At 34.2% G+C, this 11,378-nt stretch overlaps 1 protein-coding gene across 1 annotated transcript; it reads right to left on the bottom strand.

The window, feature by feature from the left end:
• Positions 1–6,291: 6,291 nt before the first annotated feature.
• LOC129000601 (uncharacterized) lies at positions 6,292–11,061 on the bottom strand. Its single transcript, XM_054427563.1, has 2 exons — positions 10,515–11,061; positions 6,292–6,353 (listed from the first exon to the last, which is right to left on the bottom strand). The coding sequence occupies exons 1-2, from the start codon at positions 11,059–11,061 to the stop codon at positions 6,292–6,294; spliced, it is 609 nt and encodes a 202-aa protein (XP_054283538.1).
• Between the last annotated feature and the right edge of the window lie 317 nt (positions 11,062–11,378).

Raw genomic sequence — 11,378 nt, forward strand, 5'->3', positions numbered from 1 at the left:
CATATAAATTTAAATTGCAATCGAATCTTATTTTGTAAAATCTTTATATTTATTTTAGCAATTTTGAATCCTTTTATTTCAGCTGAATAATATCATAATATCAAAATAAAAATTGTTCCATCACACACTTTTAGGTTTGTCTAAGATTTTTTATTGTATAAAATTAGTTCAATTTTTGTTCCGCCATAAAATTCATATAAAACATAGGTCATTTTATTTAAGTATCCAAATTTTATTTCGTATGTTTTAAACTATATGTTTATATTATTATGTTTATGATTTAAGATTTGTTAAAGAAAGACCTTTTCATCTGATAATGTCTTAATATTTGTCATATCGGGATTTACAATAAATTGCTTCAATTTGCTGAGGTAAAAGATAAATTATATAGTTAAATATACAAAACGTTGTATTACAACAAAATATTTTTTTTTAATTATAACCTGTTTTCTCATGCTTAGGGCTGCGCTCTGCCCGTCTGGCGCGCGCAAATGTTCTTAGGGGCTTAGTTCTTAGGCCTGTGCTGTTTGTAGCCCCAATTGTGAACCGATTTAAAAGATCTTGGTGTCATAAAATGTTATTGTAGGTTTGCCATTTTATATTTACGTTTATTACTGTATACGTATGAAGGCATCTCTGCTCCTATAATAGCCAGTTTTGCTAGAAATTTATTTTTATACAAATTACTGATACATAAAAGATATTCATAAATCTTTGAAATGAGCAGTCATTTTATTAAATAATTTGAACGTTTGGATACAACTGCAAACCTGATAAAGTATGTCTTATTTTTGAACATAATTGGTAATCGAATTTTATTGCAAACATTACCAAGATTTGTATAAACTTTTTTTAAAACATAATTGCATTTTCCCGATTCAATGTATTCAGTAAAAGTGTATTATTCATAATTCAATGATAAATTGAGTAACCTTAAACTTTAGTATATAATGAATTCAAGTGCAAGTCCACAACCTTTTATACGATATCAGTAAATACTCTGTTTAATTATAATAATTTATGAACCAATCATTATGACGCAATGTCATCCTCTTGTTTTGGGGCTCGTCGACCGCGAGCAGCGGCGCGGCAGGTGGCTGACGGCTGTTGCCAACCTCCCAACGAAAATTCCCCGTTAATCCCTGCTCTTGATCGACGGCCAGCGTTGGTCTCGGCTAAGCTTGATCTCGGCTAACGCTCTATGTCGTGAACCCATTTTTTGGCCGTCGGTTAAAATTGGTCGAGATCAACGATAACCGCGGGCCACGAAACCCCGTACTCGTGAACCGCCTCTTAAGTTATGTTATGAAAAATAAATGAATGCAGTGTCAATAGAAATACCAAAGTTTATCTATTTTCTTAAAAATGTCAGTTGCGCTTAATTAAGGGATTTTCAGGTGGCATAATAATGTCATCAAGTAAATTATTGCACGTACACACGCTACTCTGTTACACCTCAGAGTAATAAAACAAAATACACAAGAGATTACAAGGAAGCACTGCATGTGTTGGGGACCAGATTTGATACTGATGAGGATTACATTTTAATTACCACTGAGATAACCTGGGGATCCTCAACCCTCCTCTGTCCAAAGAGTTAGATGATAAGTATTTCACACATAATAAAATCAAATAATAAAAATAACGTTTTATTTTCAAAAAATAGCATTTCATTAAAGTCTATACTAACTAGTAATAAATTGCTCCTAAATTAAAACAACAGTGCTAAATTTAATTAAATAAATTGAAATATTTATAATTTTACGCTGTTGTTTAGTTAAATACATATAATTACACGATATAATATCATCCATCCAAAAAGATAGTTTCCAAAAAATATTACATGGATATATTTAAAATTGTTATAATAGTTGGCGGTTCCCTAACATAATATAATACCAAATGAATTTTTGTATAATTTTACCATGATAAGCAATTATTAGTATTTTATAACAGGTATTAATTAGCTGGTTCACATTAAGTTAGTTTAAAACACAAAAATACTCCTTCGTACAAACAAATATGTATACTTTTACAATACTAGTGCAATCCAAATATATAGACAGTTGGTCAAGAGTTAATTGTAATAAATAAAAAATATACTTTCCCATTGATCGACAAAATAATCAAATATAGAAAAAATTTTAAATTAGTGCTTTATGGTTATGTATGCAGCCCAGTATCAATAAACTACACTAATAAAATTATATATAAATAAAATTAAAACTACAATCAAGAAATTTGACTATAAGGTAAAATAAACTATATTTATTTTCATCTAAAAATGAATTAAAACTCTATTTACTAAGTAAACAGGCTCTAATAAAATAGCGTGAAACTTAAAAAAATTAGTATAACATATGTAATACATCATGTATAATGATATTTTTTATTTCATAGATTATTTTGTTCATTTTATAAAAACATCGAATATTAAAAGAAATAGATGATGGCATTTTACCTAGGGATGATACATTTGCTAGACTTAAACATTGCATTTACAATTCATAGGTTAACAAAAGTTTATAAGTGGGGCAGTTCATTTCTAACGATGATATACACTAATTTAAAAAAAATCATTATCTGATGATAACATCATAAAGGAGTAACAGAGTCTTGATCAGCTACAGATATTTTTTGTGCAAAGCAATTAAAAAGATTGGTTTGGAACACAAAGGAAAGCATTAAGAGTAAAAAAAACTTCAATCTATTTCATTGAACTATTTGTTAATAAAATTAAATTATACTAAGGAGCTCATTTATATTACTAGAGAAGTTGTTTTTTTTTCATTGAATAGCTGAATAACCTAACCAACCCAATTATTAGAAATATTTTGTGCAACATTTTTAGAATAGTTAAGTTTAAATTTTAGTTCTCTTTTATAAACATAGCAATACAAAATTGGGGTTTTATGAACATGTCAAATTATAATGAAATATTTGAATCAGTAAAATTTCATTATTTTTACTGCTAAATACATTAAATACTATTAATGCAAATGCTATTAATATGTAATACTCTATTTATTAATACATATGCTCAAAGTAAACAGGCAAGTCAGTTAATTCACCTTGATGAAAGGTTCACTAAGTTAATATGTATGGTTAATTAGAATTTTTCAACCGCTTGAAGCCAAGATAGCTTTATTAAGAAGATTAAGCCAAAATATCACTTTTGAAGTTTTACCATACAGTATGATCAACTAGTTGAAAAATTATAAAGTTTCCTAAAACTAAAATTAAGAGTTTCAAAAACTATAAAGTATCCTGTATTGGGCTAATGAATCACTATAGTATCTTCAGTTGCAAAAAAGCTTTTAGTTTAAAATGTGAGATATTTATTTTTGTTACTAAACTTAGTTTGGGCAACCACAATATTTCTAGTTACAAACAGCATTCGTGGCTGTGTTTCCTACATTTAACAAAACTTTGGGTAAGATACTTTACTCTGGTTTTATTTTTGTAAGTTTCTTGAAACCAAGAAGAGTTTCTTCGCAAACTCTAATATAAATAACTTGGCTTTGATTGGTGTTCTTTGTTTTAACAGCTTACCGCTACAGGATGTCACATATAATGTGAACTTTGTACAGAAAATATGTTTAAGGATTTTATCCTTAAGTTTAAACATAGGGACCGGAACTCCACTTATGAGTTGTTGTTGTTGTTAAGTAATATTTATTAGACTTTATAAGACTAATTTTGGTGTGCTTTCAGTAAATTTAATTACAAGTACAATGCTGATCCAGAAGTTATTAAGCTGGTAACTCGGTTGAGACGGTATTAAAATTGTGAGTTTTTTTTCTACCAACGGTCTAAACAAAAGGAAAGTAATAATTTTTACGTATAAAGGCTTACCTCCGTCAGTAGTCCAAAACTGTGTCTTATTTCAACTAATGCTGTTCAAAGAACGAATAATAATAATTTTTACATTAAAACACTCATTTTCAAGATGACTAAGTGTCAAGCCAAACGTGCAATGGAACTTTGTCTTAATTAATTAATTAATAAGTAACCTGACAACCAACTAAAACTGAGCGAGTGTAGACTAACAATAGACAAATATGTATAAATAGTTAACAAAGAATATATCTGTACTGTCCATAATGAATAGCAATAATAATAAATAACAATAATAATAAATATCAATAATCTTACTAATATTAAATGTGAATTTTTGTTTTATTTTTATTTTTTTGTTTGAAGTTCAATAAGGCATTAACTACTGGACGGATTGGGCTGACATTTGGCATGATGATAGCTTACATTCCCGATTAACATATAGGCATATTCTTATCTCAAAATTCCTTTTGGGCTCCGCCCCAGTGGCTCTGAAGTTCCCCGTGTTAACCTTATAAGTATTCATATTTAAAGGGAATTAAAGAATTTAGTCGGCTGTTTCAAATAAAAAGGTTTGTTCTATGATATGCAAAAAGCATTAAATTATTTTTGTTTTTGCATTTATGAAAACAGCTAATAAATATAGTTTGAAATAAGCATAAAAAAAATATTTTGATACGCAATGAGAACTGTCAATGAAGGATTGATTACAGTTATGTTTATGTTTTTAATTTCATGAATAATTTGTGATATTTTGCGAATTTTTAATAATTTATTTTTATTAGTAGAACATTATGGCTATGGTAGATGTGTAATACTATAGTATACCTTAAATTCAAAGAAGCAAATGTATCAAACTGTGTCCTTCCCCATTGCAAACAGAAAGCTTGAGCATAACTGCAATAAACATTTTATACTTATATGGCAACCCCGTACGAAGGACACCCACTCTGCTAGTAATAAATATTAATAGTAGTAAATAAAATAAATTAGACAAATTTAACTTGTAACTTAACAACGTAACAAATCAATGTAGCGCCTTCCAGACCAAGACATTTTTTAAGGATTCAGTGGTGAACCCTTAAAAAAATTTCTTAAGATATGAACGAGTGGTCGTGCAGAAGAGGTCGATGTTATCCAGTATGTTGTTGGCCAAGAGTTGAATACGAGGAAAAGTACTGTGGAACATGAACTGGGTATAGAACTGACGTCTATCGAACAGATAAATTTGGATCAGGTGAAGAGATGTGCGGAAGTCCTCAACTTGAAAAGTAGATCGGGCGCATCAATTTCAGAATTAATCAGCTTCCTCAGGGACAGGTCATTGATTCCACGTCGTGCATGTATTTTTTTTATTTTTTTATTTTTTTTTTTTTTGTCCTAGGACGCTAGGCACGAGCCTGGAATTGTTTTTCACATTACTTCAGGCTAGACCTAGGGGTTGCGGCATTATCACTTAGATGAAATCCATTGGTGACTTGGCGGGGATCGAACCCGGGACCTCACGGACTGAAGTCCCGCGCTCTAACCACTCCGCCAGCTCCCTCCCATGTAAGTCGTGCATGTAGTGGCATCAAGTTCAACTGAAGTTGTAGATTGGGATTGGTAGTCTAAACCCAGCAGCACACCAGCCAGACGAATGAAACGGCTCTGCACGTTCTCATGACTCGATTTGCTCAATCAGGTAAGGGCTCTAAACAGGTGAAGAAAACTCTAGTAAGTAAAAGCCTGACTAGATGGATGAGGAGGATCCTCAATTCATCAACAGAGAACATGTTGCGGCTGTTCCTTATAATAATACATAAGGCAGAATTAGCTCTCTTGCAGATATAATTTACATGTTCTTGAGAGTTTAAATTTGGAGAAAGCACGACGCCAAGGTCCTTAAACATTAAAAAACGTGAGAGGGGTTGACCGTCAAGTAATAACTCATCACTCAAAAAACCATAATTTGAAACTTATGATCACAACAATGTATGAGTATACTGCTCTCAAAGTTGCTTATATTCTTTTTCAAATAATGTAGTGTAATAAGTAGTTCAAGAAATGCTTAAGAAAAGTACAGTCCGTCATTCAAGACTGGCATATCTCTTAAGCAATTGTATTACTGATAATTTCAAATTAGTATACCTAATGCTCAAAATCGAGCAATTTCCAAGTATTACGGGAGTTATTTTAAAACAAATTTGTTTACTATACATGTTTTCTTAAAATATATTGGAAATTTTAACAGCTGTTTTATTAAATATCTGTACGATACGTCGTCATCGTACTGTACGTTTTGGGGTCAGGGATGGGGCGTTGAAATAAATAAACTTGTTACATTTTAAAAGGGCTCAGAGGGCCGCAAAGGGTATACGGTGTTGACGGGACTAATACATGGTGTGGACTGACGTGAGGAGAGGGGATTTAGGCTTGTCCGGAAAGGTGGTGTGATGGTGGCGTGATATGACGTCACGGGAAATAGCCATGAGCTGTTTTATTAGAAATATCGCCTGATTTTGCATATTGCCAACCTAAACAGAAATTATGGTTACATGATGGTATGAGTGTCAAACTATTGTAACATTATGGTACAAATTATCAGAATATGGTACAATCCTCCCCTCTTAAGTTTTGTGATGCTATCGGTTACTATAATCTTGAAAACTTACAATCACAAATAACAATACCAGAGTATCTTATTAATTTATTATTATTTTTCTTTGCCAATCATTTAAATGAGAATGAGAATCAATCAATCATCAGTTCTAAATATATATTATGTATATATGGTCAAAATATTGAGATAATATCACACATTAAAAACACAAGTAAATGAAACACACACTTGAAATCATAAACCTTAATAGCATTAAATATTGAACCTTGATGATATTAAATATTGATAACACACATAATAGTACACACAATTCAATAAATACACATTTGAAAATCATTGATAAGGATATATAATAAATAAATCTATATACAAGTCATGTCCGGGTATTTAATTAAAGGTCTAATCTTATTACAGGTTTGCGCTCCCGTACAGGAAAGCGTCTAGTAGGCGTCTGTCTGTTTACATTTGGCGATTTGTTTACATTTGGAGGCGAAGCCAATGACCCCGCTCTTTCAATGTTTTGGTTTGCGTCAGGTGACCTAGTCAATATCGGAGTTTTCTGCCCGACTGTGCCCGGAAGAGCTCGCATACCTTCGCTACTGTTCCCTGTCAGTGTGCAGTCTGGCGAATTTTGCAATGTTGCCGTTTGTCTGTCTGGAAGCGACGTTGTCAGATCGTTTTTGGGAAATTCTACTACTAAATCTGACTGCTGCCCTAGCTTAGACTGTAAAGCTACCAACTGGTCTATGTGACGCTTCCACTGAACGCCTGATTCTAGTTCAACTAAATAAGTTACAGGACCCAGTTTTTCAATAACTGTAGCCTCTATCCATCTCTCCCTTCCCCTATAATCTTTAGCTAACACAGGTTGATTAACAAATAATCTACGTGTTGTGACACCACCATAAGCTGAAACTTGTCTGTTTTGATTACTACTAATGACATCCTTCACATTAGGTCTAATTAAGTCTAACCTTGATTTCAGAGATCTGCCTAACATTAACTCTGCTGGTGTTTGATTGGTTGTGGAATGTACTGTATTTCTGTATGTAAACAAAAAATTTAATAAGGTTAAGTTCAAATCAGAAGTGTCTTGTAGTGCTATTCTAAGTTTGTGTTTTACTGTTCTTACAGCATGCTCGGCTAAGCCATTAGTCTTTGGGTTGTATGGTGGAGAAAATGTGTGTTTGATTCAATTTTTTCGCAAAAATGTTTGGAATTCTGTACTTGTGAAAGGTGGTCCATTGTCACTGACAATGTGATCTACTAAGCCAAATCTAGCAAACAATTCTCTAAGATGAGATATTGTGTGTTTTGCTTGCGTTGATGGAACGGGTAACACTTCCGGCCACTTTGAATAAGCATCTTTAATTACTAAAAATAACTGTGATTGAAAAGGTCCGAAAAAATCAATATGAATCCGGGACCACGCCTTATCCGGTACATTCCAAGTGTGCAAAATCGACTTGGGCGGAGTTACACGTTCCTTCAAGCATGATGTGCAATTACCAGCAATTTGTTCAATATCTAAATCGATATTTGGCCACCAAACATAGGATCTTGCCAACGCCTTCATTCTTACTATCCCTACATGGCCATTGTGTAATTCTTGTAAAATATGTGTTCTAAACTTGCTTGGGATGACGATCCTGTAACCCCACATTAGGAGTCCTTGTTCAAAAGTTAATTGTGACTGTCGCACAAAAAATGGATTTAACATAGGATCCCTCTCATTTACGTCATTTGGCCATCCAAATCTAACATAACCTATTACTCTATTTAGTATAGGATCTAGTGCTGACTCTCGTTTTACTTCTACATAACTTAGAGGAAGTTCACTCTCAATTAAACACTGTAAATAGGTCCCTACAATATTTACATTTAAATCATTGTCATTGATTTCATCGTTTACAGGATTACTTACTGGTAAACGTGATAGACCATCAGCATTTCCGTTACATTCGGATTTAACATAAGAAATGTCGTACTGATAACCTGATAAAAACAATGCGTAGCGTTGGAACCTACTAGCTGCAAATGCAGGTAAACCTTGTTTAGGTCCAAAAATAGCTACAAGCGGTTTGTGGTCTGTTTTTAACAAAAAATGGTTACCATACAAGTACTGGTTGAATTTTTTTACTCCATACACTATACTAAGAGCTTCTTTGTCAATCTGTGAATACTGCTTTTCAGTATCATTTAACACTCTACTTGTAAATGCAATAGGTCTTTCAGTACCATCTGTTTGAATTTGACTTAGAACTGCACCTATACCATAGGCACTAGCGTCACATGCTAACGTTAACTTTAACTTAGGGTCAAAATGAGCTAGTACTTGGGCTGATACTAGCTTTTGCTTAACTTCTTCAAAAGCTTTCTTACACGCTAAATTCCATACAAATTCAGTGTCTTTCCTCAATAACATATACATAGGGGTAAGTATGGTTGAGATTCTAGGTATGAAACGAGCGTAGTAGTTAACTAAGCCTAAAAATGCTTTTAATTGGGTGACATCTTTTGGTTCTGGGGCGTTTACAATGGCTTTGACCTTGTCTTGTGAAGTTTCCAACCCTCGTTTGCTTATGACAAACCGTAGATACTCTAAACTTTCACAGAAAAATTTACATTCACTTTTACTGACTGTGAAACCATTGTCTTGTAGTCGTTTACAAACTAACTTTAATTTACTAATATGTTCAGAGTCATTTTGTCCTGTTACAAGAATGTCATCTAGAAATACCGCTACACCTGGTATTCCTTGTAAGGTTTGCTCCATTGTGCGCTGAAAAATACCAGGAGCAGATGATATGCCATAACATAATCTATTGTACTCAAACAAGCCCTTATGGGTACTAATTGTACATAACTTTTTACTTTCATCATCTAGTCTTAGTTGTTGATACGCTTGTGACAAATCTATTTTAGAAAACCTGTCTCCATTTTGCAAACTGGAGAACAATTCTTCAATCTTAGGTAAAGGGTGTCTGTCTATCTCTAAGAAAGGATTTAGCGTTACTTTATAGTCTCCACACAATCTTAACTGACCATTTGTTTTCAAAACTGGTACTACAGGGGTAGCCCATTGGCTTGAATTTACTGGTGAAATAATACTCTCAGCTTCTAAACGTGCTAGTTCTGCTTCTACTTTATTTTTAAGTGTGAAAGGTAAGGTCCTTGGCTTATGATATTTAGGGGTTGCATTAGGTTTTAGTTTAAGTTTGACTGGTTCTCCCTTAAAACAACCTAGCTTGTCTGTGAAAACATCAGGGAATTCCTCATACAACTGTTTAACTAGCTGCTTGCCCTGCTGATGTACTGTGACATTTGTTTGTTTGTTTACATTGGTAACTGCGGTGTCGGCCACCTCAGTCGGCGCGCTAGTGTCGACCATTCTGCTAGCAGAACAGCTGACAGGTGTACCAACTGAGCTGTCATCCACAGCTGATTGAACATTGTTTACTTTACTACTATTTTTGATACTTAACAACTAGCTGCAGTGCTTTCATCCAATCCCTACCTAACAATGGGTTTGCACCGTTAGGGACAACATACAGTTCTAATTGTTTACAAATACCTTCATGTTTTACATTTACACATAGTTTACCGATAGGTACGATCTTTTCGTGTGTGTACGAACTAAGAACTAAGCTTGTTGGTAGTAACTTTACGTGACTTAACTTTACTTTGTAATCTTTTTCAGATATAACTGACACACAAGCTCCGGTATCAATTTCAAATAGGATCTTTTTGCTCTCTACCTCTAATTGCACTCTAATTGGTTCTACTTTTTTCCTAACTTCTACTCCCTGTACCTGAAATAAGTTAGATATGTCATATACCGTGTCTTCGTCTACACTTTGTTTAGGGACATTTTCTGTTACATAATGTTGCCTAGCATTAGCATTACTGTACTTTGAATTAAAATACGACTTATCTCCTCCCCTAGACTGTCCATTAGTCTTAGATACATCATTATACTGTTTACTAAAATGGGGCCTATTTGCACTTCTACTCTTAGATCTACAAGCTTTTTCAATATGTCCTTTCTTCTTACAGAAATTGCAATTGTACTCACGATACCGACATTGCAGAGTATTGTGATTGTTCTTTCCACAGCAGTTGCACTCCCGGGGCTGTGACGTTGCCGAACCTCTGTTGGCTGCGAATTTTCCCCCGCTTCCGCTTGGTGCTGTCCTTGTCGTCTGGCTGAGGCGCTGAAGTCGTCCTCCTGGATTAAGCGTCATCTGGGCTGCTCCTTTCTCGGCGAACTCCATTGACGTTGCCAGCTGTACTGCCTTGTCGTAGGTCAGGTTATCCTCCCCCAGCAGTCGTCTCTGGATGTGGTGGTTCTTGAGGCCTGATACCAGTCTGTCGCGTAGATGGTCTGGAAGCTTGTCCCCAAACTCACAATGTTGCGATAGCTGCTTAAGTTGTACGATATAATCACTCACTGTTTCGTGTTCTAACTGATGTCTGCGGCTGAATTTAAAACGTTCTGTAATAAACGACGGTTTCGGGTGTAAATGTTTACCGACCGTGTCTACAGTTTCCTCGTACGTCTTGGACGAAGGTTTATCAGGTGTGATTAAGTCCTTTAACAATTTATACGTCCTGACTCCCATTACCGTTAGTAGTGTGCTCGCTTTCTTTGTGGCATTAATCCCGTTGCAGTCTACAAAAAGTTCAAATCGCTCTGTATACGATTGCCAAGTTTCTTCGGCGCTGTCAAAAGGACCGATATTACCAATTGTTGCCATGTTTGTTGAAAAATACGTTTCCGCTAACTGTCCGAATTGTTCGAAATAACTTTCAGTCAACGGCATAAGTGCCTTTTTTACACTTATTTAACTGTCCGTAGTCTAATATTACGTCCATAAAACAAAGAATAACGTTATGTTAGGTGTACCTTTCTACACTCACGAAAACGTTTCCGCCAAGA

Source organism: Macrosteles quadrilineatus, unplaced genomic scaffold (assembly GCF_028750875.1).
Source record: "Macrosteles quadrilineatus isolate MER2022 unplaced genomic scaffold, UCM_ALF_1.0 Scaffold_8__2_contigs__length_117827958, whole genome shotgun sequence".
Classification (NCBI taxonomy): Eukaryota; Metazoa; Arthropoda; class Insecta; order Hemiptera; family Cicadellidae; genus Macrosteles; species Macrosteles quadrilineatus.